Raw genomic sequence first — 27,345 nt, 5'->3', positions numbered from 1 at the left:
CAAAACAGCAGAGAGTCTTATCCCACCTTAAAAGACAAGCACACTTATTATAGCATAAGCTTTTGGGGGCTGCAGTCTATCAGATGTGAAGTAGGCCCTTGTCCTGCTAAGCTTATACTACAATAAACTTGTTCATTGGTAAGGGGACACAAGACTGTTGCTTTTCTTGCAACAGACTTAACACAGCTACCCCTCTGGAAGTTGTTACATAGTGCATTTTCCCATTCATTCCTTTCCCACTTTGCACTTGGCAGGGAGGGCATGGGGTGACACGCAAGTTTTCTATACGTTTTGAAGAGACCCCCAGAGGAAATAGGTTTGCTGTGCTAAGATATGGTAGCGATCTTTCCATGAACAAAGTCAATGAAACCAAGTGTGCCTCCTTATGGCAACATGAAGGACTGCACCCCTCTCCTTGCAAGAGTCCTTCAGATGAGCAGAGCCAACTGGCACTTTATTGCTTGGCGACTGAGTTCCGAGTCACCGTCCGCTCATTGCCGGCTGGTCTCTGGTTCCACCTTGATGCTGTTCCTTCGAGCCTCAGGTTGTGCTGCTGGGGGCTGGCACCGCTCGGAAAGGTTTTCCCCAAACTCTACAATGAGAAATCAAGAGTCAGGAAGAAATGTCCTGTCCCTGGCCTTGCTTCTTTTTAGGACTCTTAACTCCAACCTATTCTCTTTTGCCAGTCACAAATTATTTCAATTGCATCAATTCAGTTTAAGTTACTAGTGAAAAGAAACGTTTGAGCAGGCACCACTCATACGTGACACTGCGTTCACTCCTGCTAATGGTTTGCTATATGCTAATCATCAGGACAAATTGGTGTGATGATTCTGAGCGTACCACTTTACAGGGCCAAAACTGCACTGTGGAAGCCAGCAAAGTATTACAGGATGTACATAAAGGTTGCATTTTTTAAATTAAGCCTGGCATGGCTCTAAGGCAGTGGTTTCCAACCTGGGGTATGTGTACCCCTAGGGGTATTTATCAGGACCTTTAGGGGTACTCAAAAAAGTATTGAATAATGGGAAAAGACAGGTCTGTATTAGAATGCCTTGCGCGACTGGCAAGGCAGGCAGGACGATAGCAAGCTGGAGGCAAAAGCCTCACCAACTGCTAGTTTTTTATCTGTTCCCATATTATCAGATATGGATCAGTATTTGAAAACATATACATCTGAAATAACAGCAACTATATTAATTACAAACATTTTGCTAATGAAGGGTACAATTTATGGAAATGGGCAACCAAGGGGTATGCAAGTGAAAAAAAAACATTGGGAACCACTGCTCTAAGGTAACTGTGGTGCCAAGTTTTCTTAAACAAACAAACAAGTAAGCTGGAGCCCCCCTCCCCAGATTCCAGCATCCTAGAATGGATCCCATGTGGATAGGGAGGGCTCACTATACATCAGCTAGAGCAGAGGTGCCCAAACCCTGGCCTGGGGGCCACTTGCAGCCATCAGGGAGCCCCTACTCTCCAATGAGCCTCTGGCGACTTGCTGGAGCCCATGCTGGCCCAATGCAACCGCTCTCAGCGTGAGAGCAACTGTTCAACCTCTCACGTGAGCTGTGGGATGAGGGCTCCCTCCACTACTTGCTGTTTCACGTCTGTGATGCAGCTGCAGCAGCTAAGGAAAGCAAAAGCCAGCCTTGCTTTGTGCAAGGCCTTTTAGAGGCCTTAAGCTAGTGGAAGACCTTCATTCATTCACATAAGTTCCATCTCTAATATATTCGTTATGTAAATTTATTCAAATTTTAAATTTAAATTAATTCTTTTTTTTCCTGGCCCCCAACACAGTGTCGGAAAAATTATGTGGCCCTCATGCCAAAATGTTTGGACACTCCTAATCTAGAGAAACAGTGTGCATGAAAAATTGAACTTTCATACTAGAATAAACTTCTCTAATTGGCTTTCAAAAAGCTCTCTCCATTGTCTTTGACTTTTAAGAAACTGGTCAGGTGCAATTTCTGAAAGTTTTCCCCTATTAAATGGGCAGTGGTGTAGTTTCCTACGGTGTTCTGTAGCTGTGCGTTTCTTTGTTCCCAGATCACTTGTGCTTACAACTCACTGAATCTGGCTATCTTCCTCCTAAGTCTGGGATACAGGTTTTGGAAATGGCCTTTCAGTTCAGAACCTTGTAACAAAATGGATATTATCCAAACAGTATGAAGAACTTTTACTTTAGGTTTTGAATTGCAGAGGTTTTAAGTCTGATCCTATCCAACTTTCCAGCCCCAATGCAGCCCTGAGGTAAGAGAATAAATTTTCCTTTAGAAGGCCTCTGTGATGCCCCTCCCCCTGCAGTACGCAGCACATGCCCCATTGGCACAGCTGACATCACTTCCTGCCTAACGACATCACTTTCAGCCCTCAGCAGGCATCATGAATGCCATTCGGCCCTTGGTATGAAACGAGTTTGATGCCTCTGAGCTAGACCCTTGACCTCACAAACAGACCATGTGGAGGGAACAATGCTGACTAAGGAATGGCCAGCCCACCTTGTCTGCCCCAGCAGCATGGAGTTAACCCTTTTTTGCCTGGCCCACAGGTATACACATTTGGTCCTTGTTGTGTTTATGCAACATTGGCTTGAAGCCTTGAGTCCTATCAAGACTATTCTTTAGGATCTGTTTCCTGGGCAACAATTAATCACAAACCCCTGGAGTGGCAAGATAAGCCTGACATCAACCCACATGTTTCATCCAAATCTGCCAGCCTTTTCAGAAGTGGGAGCCCACAAAATAGAGAGCGGTCTTCCCACCCCTCTCCTCTGCTCACACACAGATATGCCATATCCTTGCTCCTTGTAGAGAATTTATAAGAACAGCAAGCACTGAAGAGACGTAGCTATTCTCTCTGCAAGGCTGTTAATGCATTTCTCCTTTCGAAACACCTGCTCCTTGCTATCCCAGCCCCCAGAGCCCCCCAATAAGTCAATTTTAATGATGCCGACGGGGAAGTCTCTGATTGCAATCTGGACTTCTCATCAAACTTGACTGGATGTCCAGGAAGGAAAAAGACAGTTCACCTGAACCCTGGGACTTTCCAGGCAGGCACGGGCTGAGCCGTCCCACCCGCTCATGCGACACCAGCCGGGCAAGCCGTAGCCCTTCATCCATCAGAGTCTGCTGCAGGATATGACGACTCCATAGCCCGTGCGGTGGGAGACTCAACAGCGCATCTGGAGCAGGATTGGGGGGTGGCGTAAGCCGAGGACAGGAACCTGTGGCTGTGAAGCAAGAGAGGGAACAAGAATCAACAGGAGCATCTGCTTTACCTGGCAAGAGACAAACTGAGCCAGTGGCATTGTGCATCCAGAATACTGATTGCTCTTCAAATTACCCCACAACTACACCAGACCCTACAATACCTGTCCCAAGTGGAGAGACATTTGTTCCCCAATACAGCCTCCCCCCCCATTCCACCCCCTCATCATGCCATTACATTCTAGTCTGCCAAAGAAACAATACACAGGGTTTCAGGGAGCAGGTTTATCTCACATCCCAGGGTACACTTGCAATACTGTATAGTATAATTGCATAACTCCCTTTCAGGTTAGAAACATGCAAAGTAGCTTGCGTAGATGCAAACCAATGTAGACAGCCATCACTGATAAAACAGCAGATCATGTCCCCAGAAGCAACAGCACATGGTTCAAGACTCCAAGTTTTCTAAAAAGATCTTTCCTCTGCATAGTCCCCCGCCCATCATAATCACAGGCATTTTGTCAGATTCATAACACGCAGAGAGGCAGTATATTTTTCTGGACAAGCATAGCAGGGGAGGGGGAGTCTTCCAGCTGAAGACCTCTGTGTAATACACTTTCATACTACACAACCAGGGTGAATTGATTTAAATTAGGGTGTTGATATTTTAAACTGTTGATATTTTAAACAAGAAGAAAGTTGATTTAAATCACTAACTGAAATCCAGTTTCCTACTGACACGACATACAGAGTTATTACATAAACCAGTGTTTCTCAAACTGTGGGTCAGAACCCACTAGGTGGGTCGCAAGCCAATTTCTGGTGGGTCCCCATTCATTTCAATATTTTATTTTTAATATATTAGACTTGATGCTACTATGGTATGTGACTGCATTTGGGGAAATGTTACAGACCTGTACTTTTAACAAGCTACTATGTATATTTTTTTTAACAATGACAGTAAATGGGACTTACTCCTGGGTAAGTGTGGGTAGGATTGCAGCCTAGGATCGTTAAAAATTTTTCCTGCTTGATGCTGTCACTTCTGGTCATGACATCACTTTCGGTGGGTCCTAGAGCCTCAGAGGTTTTGATGCCTGTGACTACTGCCAAGCCCCAGCTCCCAGTTTCTGGCCTATAGCAGCGATATGGTGCATGACCCATTGGGTCATATTTGCAGCACTTGAACTCAAAAAATGGTATTTTAGTCACACGGAAAAGCAGTCTTTGCTACCAAATTGTGTTTGGCAGAGGACTATTGATCTATAGATTTAACATTGGTAAAAAAGAAACACAGAAAACCAATTGTTTACACTGGGGTTGGTACTTTGATGGTTCCATTCTAGGGTAAGAGTGGAAATGAAAGGGGGACAAGGGCAGCACCTCCACGGATGCACCACTGAGAAATAACAAGCAGATGAAAGGCTCTTCTGAACCCCACTGAAACCTCTAGGCAGATGTGGCTTCAGCAGCCTTTGGGTTCTGTGTAATACAAACACTTGCAACTCCTTCCTCAGCAAACCTGAGCCAATGAATGAAGTTGCCTTATCTGTTCGGTGCCTCCAAATAATGGCATCAGGAAATACTTCTTCAGGTTGAGACATGCAGAGCTTCACCACGCTCTTGCCGAAACACACTAGCACAGTTGCAACAATGCCAAATTAGAGGTGGGAACTGAGAAATGCAATGCCAAGTCACAAAAAAGACAGCAGAAAAACAAATCGGAAATGCGATTATAACTGGAAATGGCTGAAAGAGTAAAGTGAAGAAAGTCAAGGTATTGCTGTATGCGAATATAGATGACACAGATTGTGTCTGCCTTGTGTGCTCCCTGAGGCATCTGGTGGGCCACTGTGAGATACAGGAAGCTGGACTAGATGGACCTTGGGCCTGATCCCGCCAAAGGGGCTCTTCTTATGTTCTTAAAGCTTTTGATATGATGGGCAAGCAACTTGAAAAAGTGGAATATAAAAAATGTAGGATGTGTTGACAAAATAAACAGGTGTTAAATCCATGTGACTGTAGCGGAACCCACCAGAAAACAAATTCCTGGGAATAGGAATGTCTGCTTTGGAAGGGGGCTGAGAATTCTTTGCTTGACATCCACGGCCTCTCCATAAAGCTACAGTTCTGCGAGGGAGCAGCTGCAACAGTTAAGGCACGCCCAAAATGTTGGGTGTGTGTGTGTGTGTGTGTGTGTGTGTTTAAAAACCAATGTGGCAAAATGTACAGATAATTCTATTCAAATCAGATCAGATAAAACAAAGTGTTGCTAAATACAGAGGGCTGTGCATGGGGAGAATATAATCTCAAATTACATACATGCTAAAGCACATCTCATGCTTGGAAAGAGCAAGCAAACTGCTGCAGTAGAACCTGGGCTCTCGCCGAAAAGTGAAATGCATCACTGATGCATGTTCTTATTTTGTTACCACTGTTTACTCCCATCTCTACGCATCAATATCATCAGTCTGTGTGCTGAAAGCCAGCGAGACACAAATCCATCTCTGGCTCTCTGTGGCGTTCTTTGTTGTCCCTACAGTTGAAAGGGTTAACTAGAGATGGGAGACCAGCCCACTCACCTTGCGGGTGTCCATCTAAGCTTTCACCTGACAAGCTGGCTGTGTCGTCTTCTACGCTGGATCGATACTGGGGCAGAAAGGGCTCACAGACCAAGGGAAGTTCAGGACGGCTGTGGTCGGCAACCTACATGGGATGTAGTTGATGGGGAGACATTAGAATGCATGACTCTGGCTGCCAACTCTGTTTTGCCCACTATAAACATCATTTCCCTTCTCAAAGCTGGAAATGATGCCCAACAGTAGAGACAGCCAATTGCAGCTCTTTCTGAAAACGATGCCTAAGTTGTCCAGGAGAGCCAAAAAGGCTGCCATGAAGGAAGGGCACCATGACCAAGGTAAGTTTGGGAACTGCTGCCTAGTTTGGGTAAGTTTGGGAACTGCTGGGAAATTGGTTCTCAGCCCACATTGTTATGACCCCATAAACACTCTTTACAGATCTGGGACTACAGTCATCAAGTGTTCCCAGTAAGAATATAAGGAAAGCCTTGTGGGTTCAGACCAAGGTCCACCTCTATGGTTCCCCACAATGGCTAGCCAGACATCTCTGGGAAAGAAGTGAGATGCATAGGCAAATAGTCCTCTCCCACTGCTGCCTTTCAACCTGGAGGTAGCACCGTGAAGGTGAACCTTTTGGTTCAAAAATTCAGAAAATGTCTAACTTGACTCTGCTGATGTGTCACCCCCTCCCAGAACAAAAGAGAAACAATTCTTTACATATTCATTTATTTAAAAAACTGCAACAAAAAATAGTCCAATCATGCGTGGTGCTATTTATTACATTAAAAAGTCAATAATTACAAAAATGAAATCTGAGTAGCCCAAACCCGGTAGCTGTTGAGTGTTAGTGAATGCTGGTGTGTCACCCAAAATGTTCTGGCATGCCATCTTTGACACTCATGTCACAGGTTCGCCATCACTGAGGTAGCAAATAGGCATTATGACCAGCAGCCACTGACAGACCCGAAAGTGGCAACCCCAAAGGCTATGTCTGTCTGGGCTTAACCAAGACAGAGCAAGGAAGCAGAATGAGGGGTGTACCAGAGTGATGCCAGGAACCTTTTTTAGGTCTTGCCAAAATAAACTGTACTGCAAGAGGAGATTCTGAAAAGCCCAGGTGGAGAAGGAGATGTTGTATCCCTTTTCTCCACATATAAGGGGGCTTTTTTGGCATCCCAAAGATCTCACTAAGACTGGATGTCAGGAAAGTGGCTAAATGCTTGGACAGTCCCCAGATGGAATGTACCTAGATATTCTCTATCCAAATCTATATCATGTACCTATTAGCAAAAGCTCCAGGTTAATGGTATTTTCCAGCATTGTCCATTCTGCATGCAACAAACTCAAGTGCATTCATGAATACCCATTGAAGAGGCACACATAATATATGTAAGGGCAAACAAATTTCAGCACCCAAGCACAACATATACTAACACTCACACATCCCAACAAACAGACATGTCAGAGGAACATTTACTGATGCACATGCAGTTGCAGGCACAGACTTGTGTGGACACTACAAGCAAGCACAGAGGTTTGCATCCGCCTATATCAGAACTCTCATATGATTCTGAATGCTATACTTGAGAATCAAGTCACCCGCCTGCAAGTATTCATATCTGGACATACACATTGATTCCAGAATATACCCTGCACATGCCTGATCTTATCTGATCTTGGAAGCTAAGCAGGGTCAGGCCTGGTTAGTGCTTGGATGGGAGACCGCCTGGGAATACCGGGTGCTGTAGGCTTATATCATAGTCGACTGAAGGTTGCCAACCATTACAGGGAGGTGTTTATGGAAGTCCAGTGGCAGATGGACTCAGGAGCTGGCTGATGTTAAGGGTGCCAGTCCACAGGTGATGTCATAAGTCAGTGTTCCAGGTTCTTTCCTTCAGATGGAGAGAGCAAAAGAAGCTGCAGAGGGGCTTGCTGGTGTTAAGACACCAACAGAGGCAGCCCCCTCTCCTGACTCTCATTTCCAGGATGTGGCAACATAAACAGGTACTGTATATACATCATTCTGTGAATGCGCAGGAATGGATATGATAGACACCACAAAAATATGCCCTTGTGGGTGTGCATTATGCACAGAGATACCGCCTTGAAACTAGGGTGATCAGGCCCCAACCCAGAAACCACTCCTGTTTCTTGAACAGCATGTAGTCAACAGGGTGCAGTCCAAACCTCTTCCCCCAGTTCACCCTCTACCTGATGGAACAAGCAGCATTCTCACTTTGCTGTACAGAGGGCCCCCCATACCCATATCCACGGATTTGGTTATCCACGGATTGGGTTTGGAGGGCCCGCACATGCACGCCTGCTCCAGCTCTGCTCCCCTTGCCTCTTGAGGGTCCTCTGAACCCAGCAGAGGCCACGGATGTCTGTCCGTGGCCTCTGCCAGGTTCAGACTGAGCTCGGCAGCTCAAAACACATGACTTCCAGTTTTTCCGTGAAACTGGAAGTTGCGTTATTTCTACTGCTGAGCTCAGTCTGAGCCAGGCAGAGGCCACAGACGGACATCTGCAGCCTCTGATGAGCTCACAGGATCCTCTGGAGGCACTCCTGAGGGAGAGCATGCAGGTGGTGTGCAGGGGGGCCTGCAGACCCACTGAATATTCTTTCTTTCTTTCTTGAAAAGAAAAGACAGCAGTGGACATTCCCCTCCTTCTGTGCTGATGCTCTGGCAGTGGCACTGAAGGAGGCATGCCTGCTTTCTCAGAGCTGGGCACTCCTGGGGGAAAAGCAGCAGGTGTGCCTGCTAGTTCTCTGCCCCTTCCCCAGGGCCCAGCACAGTTAGGACAGTTAGCCATTGTGGGACAGGGCAAGGAACAAGAAGATGGTGAGTGGCGGCAGCACAGCTGCTGGAGAATGTTCTGAGCTGCTGCTAAAATAAGAATCCCCCAGATCCTGGGGAAGCTTACCTTAGTGGCAGTCCAATGGCCATGCAGTGATGGCTGCTAATGATGTCATTAGCAGTAACAGGCTGAACTGCACTATAGGAAGACTTAAGATGATCTAGCAGCATAGCTGCCCTGCCACACCTCTTGGGGCCTAGAACAACACTTGGTTGAGAGCCCCACAAACCTGGTGCTGGGCCTACCCAGAGGCATCTGGATGACCACTGTGGGAAGCAGGTGTTCGGCTAGAAGGACTTCTGATCAGATTCAGCAGGGCTCTGATGATGATCTTATCTTTTCTACAGTGCTTGTGTTGAGGGCTCAAAGCACATCACCCCCCCCTCTCTCTCTCACACATACACACACGGCCTGCCTCTATGGCTTACCTCCTGCTTGAACCGCTTGGCCTGACCAGCGCCACCCTCATCTGGATGAAGCCTGAGGAGGACAGAAGACATTACGGAGTCAGAACCTCCTGCAAAGCATTGCACCTTGAAAATGACACTTAGACTGATCACTGAGGAATCCACAAAGGTGAAACTCAGGACTGATTTCAGCATGCTGCCTGGCGGTCAAGGAGAACTTGCCCATGCGGTGTTGGCGCATGCTCTCAATTTCATTGAAAGCAGGTTGCCTCACCCACACATGCAGCACTGGAGTGGCAGAGATCTGTAGCCTCAGGAGGCTCTGTGCTGGCATACTAACCCTGTGCTGGCAGACAAGGGCCCAGTTTGAACAAGGCATCAGTCGCATGCAAGGCCTTCTTGGGCATTTGCCTTGGCAAGGGAGGGGCGGGATGGGAACTTATTAAAATAAAACAGATAGATCTTCTTGCCTGTCAGCATTATACTGAAAGCAGGCTTGACACTCTGTAAGCCAAAGAGACAAGTAGGGCCTTGGTGGGGGATGGGCCAGCTTGGGCATGCCCGGGATCGTCACCTCCAACTGGCAAACAAGGCCCTACCCATTTCCTGGGCGATGAAGAAACTATTCGGGATCAGTGCAGCAGCCAGAAATTAGCACACAGTGCAGAGATAATTAGCACAGCTGGAGAATTCTGGCTCATGCCACACTCTGCAGGGCTCACTTTGTACCAAGGCCCAGTTCAGGCATCTGTTCTCAAACCAGGGCTCAAGCTAGAACAACAAGAGGGAGAAATGGATAAAAAGTGCCCCTGAGCAGGTGCAGAGTGCTTTCTCTTTGCCACTCAGTCACTAGAGAGAACCTCTGCACTTTGATCATGCCTTTTAGAACAGAAGGCACCGTTTCCAGACAGAATTGGCTGTACTGTCTACTACTTCTGAGGGTCAAAGCACTGACACTTCACTCACCACAGTGGTGTGGAAAGGACAACTGGAGGGGTCTGAGCAGGAGCAAGAAAACTCCAAAATGTCACCTTTAGCTGGCTGTGGCTGCAAACCAAGCACATTTTCCTGGGAGTAAGCCCCAGTGAACTCAATGGCACTTACTACTAAGTAGACATGCATAAGATTGGACTGTAAGGGCCCAATCCTACCCAACTTTCCAGCTCCGGTGTAGCTACAATGCAACCCCAGGGTAAGGGAACATGTTCCCATACCTTGAGAAGGCCCCAGTGACTGCCCCTCCACCACAGCATGCAGCGCACACCCCACTGGCACAGCTGCATAGGCACCAGAAAATGGAATAGGATTGGGCCCTAAGTCTTTTCCCATCAGCACCACAAGTGTAGGGTGGGGTGAGGGAGACAATCTGGCTTTGAGGAATCCCCTGGGGCTCGACCACAGGCAAGAACTTGAGGGTATGGACCTCACCTGGATCCCTTCAGTGAGGACAGGTAGCTGCTCTCCCGGGCTACCTGACGTGACAGTGAAAACAGTTCCACGCGACGCAGCAGCAAAGAGTTGTCCCGCAGGCAGAACTGGGCAGCAGCTTCATTGATGGTGAGCTGAGAGAACAGAGAGGACAGAATGGTTCTCTTGGGAAGCAGAGGGCACAAGAGGTGGGGCTCTGAAGCAAAGAGATCTGTTCCAGAGGCTCTATAATAACATAATGGCACTTGAGGGTGAGGAATTCTGGGGTAACCAGTAAGGAGCAAGCAAAGCAAAGAGCATCTCTGAAGAAGTGGTTGTCTAGAGAGACATGGGTGAATACTTCTTTAGGACAACCAGCTGGTTAGGCGCTGTGGGAAGAAAGGTGAATGGACAGGCAACTCAGAAAAAAGAACTCGTGGATGCCTGAAATAATACAGACAATACCAAGAACTATTTCCAAACACTACATACAGTTTCCCAGCTACCGTGGGGCAATTGAACAGTTGCCTGAAGCTGCCTCATTGCTCCCTCTAGGTAAGTATTGTTGGCAGCAGCTCTCCAGGGTTCCTGACAAAGAAGGGCCTATTCCAGTTCTGCCTGGAGTGGCCGTGAGGACTGAACCAGCAGCATGCAATGCAGGTGCTCCTCCACAATGGAATCAGCCCCATAATGCTCAAACCACAATATACTATCACTGTGCAAATGTGCTCCTCACCTAGGAGTACTAGTGAGTGTTATATAGACTGTGGTCGCGCAAACGTCTTATTGACTAGTGCCTGTGTCATTACTAGTGATGAGGAAGCCACAACACTCACATGCGCAGACTAGTCTCTTTTTTTTAAATGAAATTTTCAAGTACTCTTAAAGCTTGCTAGCTTTCTTGTTTGTTTCAGCAAGCCATCAACTGTGGTATCATTCTAGTCTGCCTTGCAGCGATGGGGTTGAGAGGCACAGCGCTGAGGTGGCTCTGCTAGTACCTGTTGAGTAGCTACCAGAAAGCAGAACTGGGGGGCCACTGCTTGGCCACTGGTTTATGGGGTTTTGTAGAGTTTCATCTTGTTCCCCCAAAAGGACCAGCCTTCACAGCTTGAATGTGATCCTGGACCTGACTTTGCTCCTAAATAGCAGCTGTAGCTAGGACTGCTTTTGCTTAGTTTTGACTGGGGCACCAGCTGCTGCCCTTCATGAAAAAAGATGTGGCCAGAGAAATCCCTATCTTGGTCATCTGGTTTGGACTACTGTAATGCACTCTACTTTGGACTGCCCCTGAAGACTGTCTGGAAGCTTCAACTGGCACAGAGTGCAGCTGCCAGGATGCTTTTGGACCAGTGGGTCTGCATATATCACACTAGAGTTGGCTGAGTGGCACTGGCTTCCTGTGTACTTCCAGGCACAATTCAAGGGGCTGCTTATTATGACTTATAAAGCCCTACATGACTTAGGGCGCAATCCTAACCCCTTAAGTCAGTACTTTCCAGCTCTGGCATAGTGGTGCCAATGGGATGTATGCTGCATTCTGCAGTTGTGTGTCATTCACGGAGGCCTCCTCAAAGTAAGGGAATGTTTATTCCCTTACCTCAGAGCTGCATTGCCCTTATATCAGTGCTGGAAAGCACTGACATAAGGGGTTAGGATTGCGCCCTTAGGCTCTGGGCACCTGAAGGGCCAAATCTTTTCATATCAGTGAGGGTGCAACATGGCTCCAAAACTCACCGTGTAAGCTGCCTACCCTCATCGCTCTTGGGAGCATTCCAAAGAGTGACAGCAATGCAAAGCCATCTCCTCTGTGTTACTTTTGCCCCCAGATAGGCTTTGAGTGCAAGGGGGGACAGCTTACACAGAGAGTTTTGGAGCCATGTGGGACTTACAACTCCTCCCCCCCTTCTGGTTCTGCTACTGGGAGTTTCTGCTTTGCATTTGCTCCTTAAATTGAACCACAGTTGGTGGGAATGCAGAACAGGACCTTATCAGTGGCTGCCCCTAACTCTGGAGTTCCCTCAACTGGGATGCCCGGTTGGCAACAACACTGTGAATTTTTAAAGTGTAGTAAAAACATTTCTCTCCTGTCAGGCCCTTTGTTTTGCTCGCTGCTGCTCGTTTGATTGAGGTTTGTATTTAGTGACTGGTGGTTTTAAATTCATTTATCAGTGTGGATTACTGCCTTTTTACCTACTGCATTTTTATTCACCATTTATCGGTGGCCCTTGCTGGGACTGAAAGGCAGCGTATATATTTTTTAAATATATAAATAAATATTTTGAAGAGGCTAAACAATGCGTAAGTGCTTCAAGGTTTCAGCCTTGTAGCCTTTTTGAAATTTGAGGGTGAAGGGGAAACACTGTAAGCCTAATTCCCAGGCATTTCATAAACCAGTTTTTTAAGTACATGTAAGTTATGTTCTAAATGCTTCCCCTCTCCAGGGCTGAAGTACATACCTCCAATTTTAATATAAACAAAAAATGCCAAAAGGAAATCACATTGCCACAAGAGTCATCCTGTCATACATTGCATAAAAATACTGAACCACTAGATAGCCCAACACTGGTCTAAAACAGAGGCCCTGATTCAGGACGGGACCTACCCATATGTTCCTAAATCCCTCTTCACTACCCTATTTGCTGACCAGCTTTCCCACACAAATCCCCTTCCCTTGACTCACCTCATGTATTGTGAGCTGCTTGCCCTCACATCGCCGAGCCTCGCCCCGCCCATAGATGGCGCTGTGACGCCGGATCTCCTCCTCTTTGCGAGGGTCCCCATTATCCATCCGGAAAATATGCCCCACTGTCTTGGTTAATTTCTTGTTCAGCTTCATGAGGGTCCTCAAGTCGGTATCGCTGCCACGGGAGCAGCTGCGCAGAAGACGCTCGACACACTCAGACACCGCCTGGACCAGCTCCGGATCCAGACGTTCTGTGGATGAAGGTTGCTCGCTGGGTGAGGAAACCCCTCCTTCCTCTTCAGACTCTGTAGCGCCCCACTGAATCCCTGGCAAGGGGGATAGCTTCTCTGTTGTCTCTGAGGGGCTCTTGGCAGGAGAGGTACTACTGGCTTTGCCAGTAGTCTCTCCTGGGCTTGTGTGTCCGTTGGTAAGTGATTTGCGCCCACCTGACTCAGAGATCTTGAAGAGGGGGATGCTGCTTACAGGTATAGATGGCACCGGCTGGTTAAAGAGCCCAGGATTGGTGGCCCACTCCCGCAGGGCCTTCTGGAGGCGCCGGACATGAAGTGGCTTGGTCGCCATACCAACCAGAGCCATGATCTCCAGGAACTCCTCCTCGCCCGCTTCACACAGCTGTTGCACATCATCACCGCCCTGCTGGATGAAGGTCTCATAGTAGGAAAGGAGATTGGCTCGCTGAAGGACCCGATACAGCTGGAGTTCGCCCAACGTGCGTGGCAGGGACAGGGCCATAGCCAGCGGCCTGCAGAGGTGAGAGAGAGAGAGAGAGCACCATGATAGCAGAGGTTGGGGCTGAAATGGAGGGAATGGGACCGTTCCGGCTGGCCTCCTCTCAGGTCACTGCTATCTTCCAGCACAATTAGAATCAAGGGGAAACTGGCATCATGGTACTGATGTGTGGGTGCCGACAGCATTTCTTGAGGCATATACCACACATATCCTAATCATGTTTTGCACCCACGATCAAAATGATTAAAAACCAAAATGATTAAAAACCAAGAAGTCATGCTTACTTGCTCTACGTGGTCTTGTATGTCCCGCCTTAAATGGGGACACATGCTACAGCTTCTGTGTCCAGAAAAAAACAGTGTGTCCCTGTTCATGCTGAAGTTTCACAGTGTGAACAGTGAACTCGGGTGTCTCACTGGAGTTTCTTCATGTGCTCAGGTACCTTGGAAACTGATCACATAGGAAGAACCAGCACCACATTTGCGTGAACTGGTCCAAAAAGTGGTCAAGGAATGAACTCTCTTTCCTATAACCCCAAATTGGTCATCCTCCAAAGAATTATGGCAACCATTCTAACCAGCATGAGGGATCGTGGGAAGGGACCGGGGTGTGGCATTTATCTTGGATCCACTCATCTGAAATAAATGTGACCTTGTGTAGGCTCCCTAATTGTGGTGCCGCCTTATTTTACACCTCCTCCCTCCCACCATAGCCTCCCACTGCATGGAAATCTTCCCAGCGTAAGTCAGGCCCAATCTAGCATTGCTACAGTGAAACTCCTACTGCATTTTGGAACGCCATGAGACACTATCGGCTTTTTCTTGGTGGGTGACCTCTCCTGAATGGCCTTCACTTTTCACTGTGCCGTAGAGTCACACACACACACACACACACACACACACACACACACACACTAACACCACAGCCTTCCCATCCAAGCCAAGGCCATATCTCCTCTGCACTGGGACTCCAGGCCATTCTGCAGCCACTATTCCCACACTGAAATCAACATCCACTATAATCTCTACACACATACAATCCACAAAGTACTGGAACCTGTTCATACTCATACTGTTCCTTATGGGGGCAGCCCTTGTTGTTCGAACTACAAGCTGGCTCAGCTCTGCACTCTTAATTGCTCTCCCACTGCTGTGCAACCAGCAACTTTGCTATACCCCCACCATTGACCTTTCCACCTGAACTAAAACCAACCACATTTCAAACACATATGCAGCCTGGTATTCTACACGGCTACAAACCAACCATACACTGACATATGGCCCTAGCCAGGCCTTATACCAACATACGTACATACTGTATACACCACAATTCAGATACACCCACGGTCTCTGTATCTTTCTTGTCCCTTGTTCTGGCTAGGCCACAAAAGCAACAAAGGAGCAGTCGCCTGGGAGGGGATCCATGCTCCTCCTTGTACACTGCTCATTACTGGGAGTTTGCAAAGTTTTACTTCCTTTCATTTTTCTGGAGCAGCAGTTAAAGGGACACACCGGAGGGCCAGGAATGTGGTCACACAGTATGGGGCATGGAGCTAACTGGGCTTGCAGGTTGTAGTTGGTGGACGGGAAATATAAGCCGTATCTCAATTTCATTCCCCACCCTGAGCTCACAGACCATCTTCCTCAAAACAGCTCCCTCTTCTGAACAAAGCAATAAAGACTAGGATATTATGGGGAGGTTCATGCTTTATCCACAAAGCATGAATACTTCCAATTCCATTTTGATGCTTTCCCCCCAAAACGTGAGCTACTTCTCATCCTGGGGTGCTGCATGTGCATTAACCACCAGAAATGCCATACAGCCAGAATTTACTGGGTTCAGCCTCAAGTCTGGTTTCAAATGAAGGCATTCTAATGTGGAATGTGGACAAAAATACAGTAATAATGAACATGTGCAGAGACCACTGACCAATCAATCCCCACCACCACACCTCTAGGATTCCTGGAAGCCAGCAGGTACTATGTCCCATATCAGGAGGTGTGGCTTTCAGGAAGGCTGAAGCCCCAGCACCTGTCTTTTAATAGCACCTGTCTTTTTATAGACGTTTTCGCTGTTGACTCCTGAGACTTGTCACACCTTGGATCTTAGCAGGCAAGATCTGAGCAGCCCACTAAGAGCCCCATCCTATGCATGTCTACTCAGAAGTGCCATTATAGTCAATAGGTTTTACTCCCAGGAAAGTATGGATAGGCTGGCAGCCTCAGAGCCCAAGCCTATGCATGCCTACTCAGAAGCAAGTCCCATTATAGTCAGTGGGGCTTACTCCCAAGTAAGAGTGGATAGGAATGCAGCCTCACAGCCCGATCCTGTGCATGTCTGCTAAGAAGCAAGTCCCATTATAGTCAGTGGGGTTTACTCCCAAGTTAGAGTGGATAGGATTGCAGCCTAACTGAGGAGCAAAGGGGTGGGGAGGTTGATGGCTGCCTACCCCACCCTCCTCCAAGGAAGAGCCTTGCCTGCTCTTCCCACCCCACCCTGCGGGGCAACTGGGTCCCAGCGCTCCCCCCCCCAGCTCTCCTGGTCGACGCCTCTCCACCCCACCCTCTTGTACGCACTCACTCGCTCTCCGCTGCAGCCTCTCCGCGCTAGTGGATCCTCGCTGAGCCCGGCGGGCGCGCTCTTGGCGCATGGACAGCCCTGCTGGCCTGGCTGGCGGCGCCTTCTCCTGGCGGAGCGAGGGAGCCTCAAGAGTGCGCCGCTGGCGCACGCCTGCCCGCCCGCCCGTTGGCTGGCTCTCTGTCCGTCCGTCCGTCGGAGCTGCTGTGCTCGCCCCCTCCTCCTCCTCCTTGCGCGCCTCTCCCTCCCTGTGCGCGCTGAGCCTTTGGTACGGAATTGCCTCCCACGCCGCCGGATTTACAATGGAGCGGCGGCGGCGGCTCCGAGCTGCTGCCGCGCGTGGGAGGCTCCGGGGGCGGCAGCCAGCGCCTGCCTGCCTGGGACCAGAAAAACGGCAGCAGCCGCCGAAAGGGAACAACACCGCCTCTGCCCGTCCGATCTGCCCAGGGGCAGGCAGAGAAGCGCTTCCCACCCATCCGCCCTCGGCCTCCTGCGCGCCTTGGAAGAAGCGTGGGGTGCACGCGGGACACTTTCGCCCGTGGCTTGCTTGGCTGGCTTCATGCGCCTTGCTGGGGGGTGTGGGGATGGTGCCTGTACCCGGATGAAATGTGCCGGGGTCGTGGCAAAAAAAAGTGCGTGTGTGTGTGCGCGTGTGTGCTGGGCTTGTTCTTTTCCATGTCCCTCGTATGCACCTCTGTGCACATGGGAGTGCAGTGTGCATGAAGTCGTGTGGGATGTCTTTGGATGTGCAAGCGGTGCATATGCATACAGTGGTGTCTGTCTCCGTGTGTGGGTAATCTGTGATGGTTAGGGAATAAGGGCCCAATCCTATCCACACTTGCCTGGGAGTAAATCCTATAGAGTATAATGGGACTGACTTCTGAGTAGACATTGGCTTATATTTGGCATTGGGCTCTAAGGGCCCAATCCTATCCAACTTTCCAGCTCCTGTGTAGCCACAGTGCAGCCCCATGGTAAGGGAACACATGTTCCCATACCTGAAGAAGGTCCCAGTGACTGCCCCTCCACCACAAGATGCAGCACACACCCCACTGTACAACTGCACCAGCACTGGAAAATTGGATGGGATTGGGCCCAAAAGCATGTGCAAGAGTCTCCATGGGGGAAGGGGAGAGAAACTAGTACTATATATTACTCCACTGAAGAAAAAAGTTCAGCTACTGATTTTCAGGTACCTTAGGCTACGCTCCTATACACACTTACCTGGAAGTAAGTCCCATTGAACGTAATGGGGCTTATGCTGAGTATACATGCATAGGATTGTGCTGTTAGACTGCAGTCCTATCCACACTTTCCTGGGAGTAAGTCCCATTGAACATAATGGGGCTTACTTGTGAGTATCTGTGTATAGGATTGTACTGTTAGTTGCCAAAATTAGGGCAAGCGAAACTTATCTAATCATTGTACTTTTGAGAAATGTTGTTCCTTTTTTCAAACAAGTCTGTGCCCAAGCTGGTATTTTACAATGGATTTGAATACAGAACATTACAAATTTCTGTAGTATTGCAAATGTGCTAATGTATTTTTTTCATTTCAAATACTTTGAACACTCTTGTGAAAAACTGAAAAAAGCAAAATTGTATAAGGATTTTTAAGGGGTCTTATTTATGCACGATATATCAACTGTTCTTTATTGTGACTGCATCTGAACAAAGGGGAGGAGGATGACTTACATCTCCTATATTTTTTTTCTTGGCCAAATGATGCTAACACAGCTTCAACTGGTTTAAAAAAAAAAAAAGTGATACCCCCATGTCTGGTAAGAGAATTACCTCTGGGCAAAATTTCCTGGTGTCTGGTTTTCAGAATTCTTGGTAAATAGTCCCACTTACAGAGGGACTAGCCCAGTTAGGGCCCAATCCTATCCAGTTTTTCAGTGCTGGTGCTGCTGCTGTACTCACGGGGTCTACACTCCTTCCTGTGTTGGGGAAGCAGTCTTGGAGGCCTCCTCAATGTTATCTGAACATTTGTTCCCTTACCTCCAGGCTGCATTGCGGCTGCCCTAGTGCTGAAAAGTTGTATATGATTGGGCCCTTTATCTATAATAGCAGAAACAAGACCTGCTGGCACAGTAAAGGACATATTTCTTGTAAAAGGAGTTTTTATGTGCTGACCACTTCTTGTACTGACCACTACTACTATTTTAATAGTAATAGAATATTGATGTAATAATAGCATTGATATTATGGTGTCATACAGACAAGGCCCTACTTAAGGCTTGTTTCTACACTTTACTCCTTTCAATCCAATGCAATTTTAATGCAAAAATTGCAGAGACAGCTTCAGTAATGGAAAAGTATATCCAGTGATTATTGCTATCCTTGGCTGGCCAGTTCTAACAGGTGTCACAATGAGCACCCCAAAAAATGTCCCTTGCTAAACAGTAGGACATAAGAGTTTGCTTATTCCCCATTTGCACAATGTGGAACATCTGCAACCACTGTGTCCCTGTTCAGCTTTCCTTTGCCTGCTAGAAATTTCTGAGCCATTCCCAAGCTTGCTGTCCTGCCTGTGGTCAGCTCAGGCCATCCATCATAAAAGGTATTATAGTGTGAGAAAGCGTGTTCATGAGCTGCAGACAACACAACACTTCACATTTGTATAGCTCTTCCAAGTGTTTCACACAAATCATCTTGCTGCTGTCCTTACTGCAATTCTGCAAGGTGAATTATTAGTGCCCCCCCCTAGTTGCAGCTGGGAAGCTGAGACTAAGAGGTGGTGCCTTGCCTAAGGCTGCTCTAGTGAGTTCATGGCAGAGGCAAGATCAGCGCTAGAGCTGATTGGCAGCTCAGTGCCCAATCCTATCCAACTTTCTAGTGGGCAGGAGGTCTGGTCTAGAGGGTAGAGCCTCCGTCTGCCTGAAGATAACATCCACAAGGTTGCCAGTTTATAACATCCACAAGGTTGCCAGTTTATAACATCCACAAGGTTGCCAGTTCGAGGCCACCGGCACCGTGCGACCTTGAAGCAGCTGACAAGCTGAAGCCGAGCTATTCCATCTGCTCTGAGCGTGGGAGGATGGAGGCCAGAATGTGAAGCCAGATTGGATTGAAACACCTGAATGTAGTGGTTCTTGAAAGAGAGAACCTTCTTTCAATTGTAAAAATCCCTATTTAATAAGGGATTTGGATAAGCCTGCCTATGTAAACCGCCTTGAATGAAGTCTTGAATAAAGACCAAAAAAGGCGGTATATGAATACCTGTTGTTGTTGTTGTTATTATTATTATTTCTAATGCCAGTGCAGCTGCAGTACACCCTGGAGGTAAGTAAACTTTCCCTTACTTTGAGGAGGCCTTCATAACTATCCTCACACCATAAGAAGCAGCACACACCCCATTGGCACGGCTATAGCAGGGCTGGAAAGTTGGATCGGATTGGGCCCTCAGTCTCTTTGCTGCTATGCTCCATCAAGCAAGGAGGGCTTCTGATATGGCAGGCTTAGGGCCTTAAAAAGGTATGGAAATTATTATTAGTTATGCTTCCATCTCAGCTTTTCTCAGAGAAGCAGAAGGACGTCATACGAGGTTCTTTCAGCACCTTTTCCCTCACAACAACCCTGTGAGGTAGGCTAAACTAAGAGAAAATGACTAGTCAAGGCTCACATAGTGAGCTTGATAGCTTGAGTGGTGATTTGAACTTGTGTCTTGCTGCATCTCCTAATCCAGGCTTCTAACCAGTACAGGACATTGGCTGTCAGTGGATTTGTTGGAGGGCTGTAGGCTTGGACTGAGAGACATTCACATATTTTGTGTGCTGCAGCAGTGTATGGAGACATTGCTTATGTTGTTCGAGATATGGGGGGGGAGTATTGGCAAGACTACAGAACACAAGGAGTTTTCTGATTTGGACATCCTGCTCTACTGACATGTATGTACACGTTCGTGTGTAGACACCAGTATGCTCCTTGTATTGGTCTCCATACCATCAGACACTCCCTGTCACTGCACAACCTCTTGACCCAGGGAGGAAGAGCAGAGAAGAGGTTGTGACCACATCTAGCCAGGCCTCTGATCTCTTGCTTAACAGCTCTGCTTGTCACATGGGATACGTGAAGAGAAACTGTCTGCTGGGTGAGTGCTAAGAAAGAAGTGCTAAATGAACACTGGAGAAACAGTGAATTCCAAGGAGAGTCTCCTTGTAAATAACCTGAACCTTCCCACTCAGCCAGCTGCTGCAGCCAGCTAACCCACAGTACTGTATTCAGCTATCCCAGCATTAGGCTCTTTTGTGCCAATGCCTCTCCGCTTAGACTCCCAGCCCCCCTGCAATTCCTATAGCTATCTTTTCCCCTGCAGCTGGGAGTTGATTGTGGGTTTATTTTTGGATCCTCTTTGTGGTGCAGGAAACGTTGTCCATTGTGGGTTTTGTCACGACGGAAGTGTGGTTCTTTTTGGGGCACCCATTCATCATGAATTCCACCTTCCCCTTATGCTCCTTCCAGCAGCATCCAGTCCCAGAAATCTCTTGTCTTCTCAGCAACTGAAGCCCAGGGAAGTCAGAGCTGCGCTCCCTGGGAAGGCCGTGGGCAGGGATCTGGCTCTGCGGAGGCCGCATCCTCCTGACCAGCTTTAGCTGTTGAGAGAAGGTTTCTATTCAGAGAGGCCTGAGCAGCAGCATATGGTTCCCACTGAGCAGCCTCCCACAGTGATGGTAACAGTATCTATGGGGCGGGGGGGTGTGCATGTTCTGCAAACTGAAGCTCATCTGTGCCAGCCCTGGAGTCCCTCCTCTCTACAAAGGTCGTTGAATGCCAACCTGCCACCAGGACTCTCCAGGAGGGTCCCATGCTGGGCCAACTATGGATGCAAGTCACAACTGCAGGCTTTACTCACGCAAGCATTTGGAGAATCAGGCCTTAATTTAGCAACCTAAACAGCATCATTTTGAATCAGCACCTCCTCCAACAACACCAACCTTTGCAGTGGAATCTTTTGCGGCTGGAAGTCTGGCAGGCAGGCAGCTTTCACACCTCCTTATTTTGTTCTTTGGGAGCTCACTGTGCAGTGTGAAGATCCCCTGAGTACCACTAGAAATTGGAGTACCACCAGACCAGACACCCTCGAGTACCGCCAGTGGTATGATTACCGCTGGTTGAGAAACACTGAACTATTTGAAATAGCACTGGAAGTAACTAGTGATGACATAGGGCCCAAGCCTATCTAACTTTCCAGTACCAGTGCAGCTGCAATGCAGCCTTGAGGAAAGGGAATAAAATTCCCTTACCTGGAGAAGGCCTCCATGATTGCTCCCCCACTGCAGGAGCCTGCCCTGTTGTCACGGCTGCACTGGCACTGGAAAAGGTGATAGGATTTGGCCTATAATCAACAGTTACTTCATGTGACAACCACTAGTAAGAGTCACAGGATAGGCAGGGGTTTTTTTTTGAGTGATTTAGACTTCTGCCTGCCAAACGGAGGGCCCAATCCTATCCCATTTTCCAGCACCAGTGCAGCCCCCAAAGTAAAGGAACAAATATCCCTCTGTGGGAGGCCTCTGTGACTGCCCCCCAACTGCAAGGTGCAGCACATGCCCCATTGGCATGGCTGCACCGGCCCTGGAAAATTGGATAGGATTGGGCCCTGAGCCTTCTACTAGTGTTACATTCCTGGTCTGGCAGGTGTCCAGAGGTCCCACCAGGCACCACCTCAAGTACCACTGGTTGAGAAACTGCTGAATCTCTTGCAGGGCAACTTTTTAATTAGAAGCACACCCAGAGAGGGGAAAAAAAACAAAAACCTTTGATCATTTTATTCCTGCTGAGGAAGGCTTCAGCTTGCACAAGAGCATGAATGTCATTGACAGACATTGTCTATCTTTGCTGGGAAGAAGGGGAGCGATGTTGCCCCAGCACTTCCAAGGTACTGTCCCAGATCCCTCCGCTGGCTTCTCTGGGCTTCAAAAATACCCAGGAGATCCGGTCTGCAAGAGAAGATCGAGTCCTTCTCCTTCTCCTCCTCCTCCTCCTCCTCCCCCCCGCTGCCGCCACTGTGGCCGGCCTTGCTTCCACGTGTTGGCCACCCCCGCACGGGGCTGACGCACATCCTGCCGCCCACGCGGGCAGTGGCGCGCATCGCGTACTGTACTGGCAGCGGGGCTCGCTGCAATGAGCTCGCCCACGCGCGGGCGGCCCCTTGCAGTCCCTCCAGGCTCGAAGAGGAAGCCAGGAAGGGGGAGGGCAGGAGGGAGAGGAATAATTAATGGGCGCAAAATAGATCCTTCTTCCGCCCCCTTTTCTTCCCCCTTCTTCAAAGTGCAACAGCCCCCCCCCGCTCAGGAGATCGCCCTGGCTGCGCACATTTCCCCCAAGTTGCAGGAGGACTAAAAATAGGGGTGCCCCTCCCTCAGGGTTCCCAGAAGCATGTGAAATAACCCCCCTGCATGCATGCAGACAGCATAGGGCTCAAGCTGGTGGCTAGGAAGAGATTCTGCCTTTGGGGGCTGCAAGGGTGGAAGTTTGGCTTGTGGGATTCCTGAAGACTCAGAGCCCGATCCTAGGCATGTCTACTCAGAAATAAGTCCCATTATAGTCAGTGGGGCTTACTCCTAGGTAAGTGTGGATAGGACTGTAGCCTCAGGCTGCCACCCTATACACACTTTCCTGGGAGTAAACCCCACTGAACACAATGCATAGGATTGTGTCCTCAGTCGTTTGCTAAGGGGGGGGGGGGCAGGACCACAGGACCCTGGTATCCTTGGCTCTGGATCAGATGTTTCTGACCCAGAGCCAAGGATACCAGGGTATCCTTGAGCCAGGATACTGTGTTTCTCAAACTGTGGGTTGAGACCCACTAGGTGGGACCCCATTCATTTCAACATTTATTTTTAATATATTAAACTTGATGCTACCTTGGTATGTGACTGCATTTAGGGAATGTGACAGCTCTAACAGGCTACTATATATATACTTTAAACAATGATAGTTAATGGAACTTGCTCCTGGGTAGGTGTGAGTAGGATTGCAGCCTGGGATTGTTAAAAATGTTCCTGCTTGATGATGTCACTTCTGGTCATGACATCACCTCCAGTGGGTCCTGACAGATTCTCATTCTAAAAAGGGGGTCCCAGTGCTAAAAGTTTGAGAACCACTGATCTAGGACTAAAAACATAGGACATCATCTGTCGTCTTTCCTCATCTGTAACATGGCAGTGATATCTGTTAGCCTGAGTGGGAGCACCACTATGTTTTCTACCTAGGCATATTTACACAGAAGTAAATTCCACTGTGTTTAGTGGGGCTTACTCCCAGGTAAGTGTGCATAGGTTTGCACCTTAAAATGAGTTACCCACAATCAAGAGTTGTAAAGGAATTGATGGTTTCCTCTTCTTTCAATGCATTCTTATAGATGGAGTACATAGTACAGAACGAAAGGCAGCAATCCTTCTGGCTTTATGGACAGTTATGGACAAGGTTGTGGCACCAGGAAGAAGAGTGGGTGGTACATTCTCCTAGGAATTTGGGAGGCAGTCCTCTGTTGAATCATGGGTGAGTAGTGCTGGAGGGCAGTGATGTTGCTGCTCAAGTTTGTTATTAATGTATTTAGCCTGTTTTAATCATTTCTCCCCAGCTAGTTAATATAGAGCAAAACTACACATTACCTTAATAACATGCTTGTCCTGGACAGTTTTTCTGCCCCCAGCAGCCGCTGGGGGGGAGGAGAATCTGCACTGGGACTGTAGCATGAAGGAAGGGGTTCATGACTTCACTATGATTCCCTGTCTGGATTTGTCTCCCCACTACAGCTGCTATTCCCCTCCCTCCCCCAAAGGATGCCTGGGCTTTGATTTGTGCCTGATCCATGTCTTTTGAAAGGTGTCTGATTTGTTATAAATTAAGCATCTGCAGTTCTGAATCTGGCCAGCCTCTCATGTGTAGGCTGCATGAGAACCCTGTGAACACTGCAGTCACAGACATGAAGAAATGGATCTCAGAATGGTATAGAAAACTGGAGAGGGGGGATCTCATATTTTCTTATCAGAGCTGGCTGGTCATGGGGTGTGCAATAGGACTTCCAGTTCTGCACATCTGCTCACTCTCCCCTACTGCTGTGGCCGTGGGTCTGACATTCCCTGTGCCTTAAGGAGGGCAGGTGCAGCCAGCCAAGCGCAGGGTGGTGGGCAGTGTGTGTGGGAAGGGCCTTGACAATCACGCTATTAAGAAAATATTTGGCATGAAAGAGGCAGGTCACGTGGGCTGAAGAGATGGGATTGTAAAATATTTCCGTCCTACGCAGGCCTGTTGAAAAGGCTCCCGTCCACCCCCTGAGCCTTTCCTTCCCACTATCTTTGGTCTCCCAGAGAGAGCCAAGAAAAAAAGCAATTTGAGATCCCTTTGTAATTAGTGTTGTCACTTTCCTGACCAAATCTCCCCTGAACTTCTTGAGTTTCTCACTTCTTGGAAGCCAAAGGCAACCTTTTCTGACAGACTGATTTATAGACACACAAGCTTCTGGGTGTTTCTTTTCCCACAAAAAGGCTACTGTTTTTACAAACAGCAATGGAACTGCCGCTGGGCAGTGAAGGGAGAAAAGGCACTGTATTGTGATGGCCCAAATATTTGCTGCAGCCACATCAAACCTCAGAAGTGGCTGCATTTCTCAGTGAGTGTGGGATTCCCATACATCCCTGCCTGAGAAAAAGCTTCCTCTCTGTAGAGGGCTTTGGGTGACAGTGTTGAACAACGGCCCTGCCCTAAGCCATCTCAAGGCTGAGTGGTATAAACACCCAACTCTAGAAAATGCTAATTTGCTCTGGCAGTTATTGATGCATGCCTCTTGTCTGGTTCTTTTTAATTCCTCACTCAGCAGTGGTTGCAGGGCAGTTTTTTGCAGCCTCTCTTGCTTTTGGAGACAAAAAAAAGGTTTTTATGTACTTGTTGGACAGCAGTACAACCGCAGGTAACACAGGTCGCAAAGCAACTAGGCTCCTTTTTGTCAAGTCTTCCTTTGCAGCAATAAAGTCAGCTCAAATCAAACCCTTGTTTCTGGCTCCCATCTTCAGCCTTGAGCATGACTTCTAGGAAAACTGGATTGAATTTTATCAGGCTGGAAAGTCCAGCAGGTTGAAGGGACCCTTGCCAAGTGATAATGCCCTCCTGAATCAATCCCAACAGCAGTATGAACTTATGAGATCTGATCTGCTCCAATGTGAAAGCTCTCTCTTCCCCATGTTATCAAGACAGCCTTAATATCAGCCTCAAAGGACTTTACTTATTCCCATTAGGAGATTCTTCATGTGAATAATGAATTTGAGACCATAAAACCCTTTTGTGGCACCATGGCTCTGTGGGAAGAAAGGCTGAGCAAGGGTGCATCACAGAAGAATTCTCATCTTTCTAGCTTCTCTCATGTGTCAGGAACTTTTTCCTCCTTTGTGTGTACTTCCATTTTGCCTTGGTTCATTTGGGGCCAGGAGCTCTCTTCTGGATCAACTAGGATAGTGATGTGACCTTGGCATTGCCAAGAGGGTTATCTGTATACAGTCCTTTCAGACTGTGTGCGTGGGTATGAACATGCTGTTCTGACAGAGTGTTAACTCTTGCTATCCCTGCTGGGAATACTGCAGGCTATGAAAATAGGTCTGTGAACATAACAAGCTAAACTAGAGATGTAACTTACAGTACCTGTTTATGCCTGGCCTTTTTGGAGGAGTTGTACCTTTGAATGGCTCACGTGCTTCTCTCTGAGAAGTCTCTCCTTCAGGGGAAAGAGGCAGTGAATTCCAGTAACTACTTGAACCAAAGGCCTGCAAACCCTGATGAGGAGAAAGACAGTGGAAGATTTTCTTGTGCAGCACTTTCACTAAAAAAAAGGCAGTGATTCACAGGGTTGCTGTCATTACTAGTGCCCTGTATGTTTCTAGATCCTGACAATGCAGAGAAGGGATATTATGAAGCTGCTGTTTAGATGCTTGTTAAATAAAGCACCAAGAATGACCTCTTATTATTTGTTTCTTTAAAAAATGCTTGAACCTCCCTTCAGAAAAAAAATCAGGGTAGCTGAGAATAACAACAGTAAGAAGAACAAATGTCTCTGTGCAGTAAAATAGAGGAAACCGCTTTACTAGCCCAGATGGTATAGTACAGTGGTTCTCACACATTTAGCACCGGGACCCACTTTTTAGAATGAAAGTCTGTCAGGACCCACTGGAAGTGATGTCATGACTGGAAGTGACATCATCAAGCAGGAACATTTTTAATAATCCTAGGCTGCAATCCTACCCACACCGACCCAGGAGTAAGTCCCATTGACTATTATTGTTAAAAGCATGTACAGAGTAACCTGTTCAAAGTACAGATCTGTAACATTTCCCCAAATGTAGTCACATACCATGGTAGCATCAAGTCTAATAAATTAAAAATAAAATATTGAAATGAATGGGGACTCACCTGAAATTGGCTTCTGACCCACCTAGTGGGTCCCAATCCACAGTTTGAGAAACACTGGTGTAGTCGTTCTGGACTTAGACCTGGAAGATCTAGGTTCAGATCCCTGCCCAGTCATGAAACGTCCTGGATGACCTTGGGCCAGTGACACTCTCTCAGCCTCATGTACCTCACAGGGTTGTTGTGAGGACAAAAAGAGAGAAGGAAACATGTACGCCACCCTGAGCTTGGAAGAAGGGTGGTCCAAAAATATGAAAAATAAATACGATTTGCATCTTGTCAGACTTTGCTTATGTTGCATAAGCCCAGCCTTCCATTGATATATGTATAATGTGTATAATGGCGATCTGGTTGGACAAGACAGGCGGAGTGGGGACTGAAGAGTTTCAACATCCAGTGGGAGCTTTTTAAAATTCAGCTTGCTTTTGCCCATTAAAAATTATTATGGTGGCTGCTTTTATGGCTGTTTTCT

At 47.8% G+C, this 27,345-nt stretch overlaps 1 protein-coding gene and 1 long non-coding RNA gene across 3 annotated transcripts; one reads left to right on the top strand and one right to left on the bottom strand.

Annotated features, from left to right (window-relative positions):
• Positions 1-322: 322 nt before the first annotated feature.
• Positions 323-21,427, bottom strand: NAB2 (NGFI-A binding protein 2). 2 transcript variants are annotated; one of them, XM_066618284.1, is made up of 7 exons: positions 21,407-21,427; positions 13,141-13,906; positions 10,482-10,615; positions 9,075-9,126; positions 5,792-5,915; positions 3,032-3,232; positions 323-592 (listed from the first exon to the last, which is right to left on the bottom strand). In XM_066618284.1, the coding sequence occupies exons 2-7, from the start codon at positions 13,894-13,896 to the stop codon at positions 492-494; spliced, it is 1,368 nt and encodes a 455-aa protein (XP_066474381.1). In that variant the 5' UTR covers positions 13,897-13,906; positions 21,407-21,427; the 3' UTR covers positions 323-491. The 2 variants fall into 2 exon arrangements, with proteins under 2 accessions (XP_066474381.1, XP_066474380.1); XM_066618283.1 differs by lacking the exon at positions 21,407-21,427 and adding an exon at positions 16,474-16,632.
• On the top strand, positions 16,663-27,345 carry LOC136642078 (uncharacterized). The gene is made up of 3 exons (XR_010793952.1): positions 16,663-16,738; positions 23,836-23,975; positions 25,712-27,345. It is a non-coding gene; the product is annotated as an uncharacterized lncRNA (long non-coding RNA).

This window comes from Tiliqua scincoides, chromosome 2 (assembly GCF_035046505.1).
Source record: "Tiliqua scincoides isolate rTilSci1 chromosome 2, rTilSci1.hap2, whole genome shotgun sequence".
NCBI lineage: Eukaryota > Metazoa > Chordata > Lepidosauria > Squamata > Scincidae > Tiliqua > Tiliqua scincoides.
Note: the sequence above shows the minus strand (reverse complement) of the source record. Positions and strands in the feature narration are given on the sequence as shown.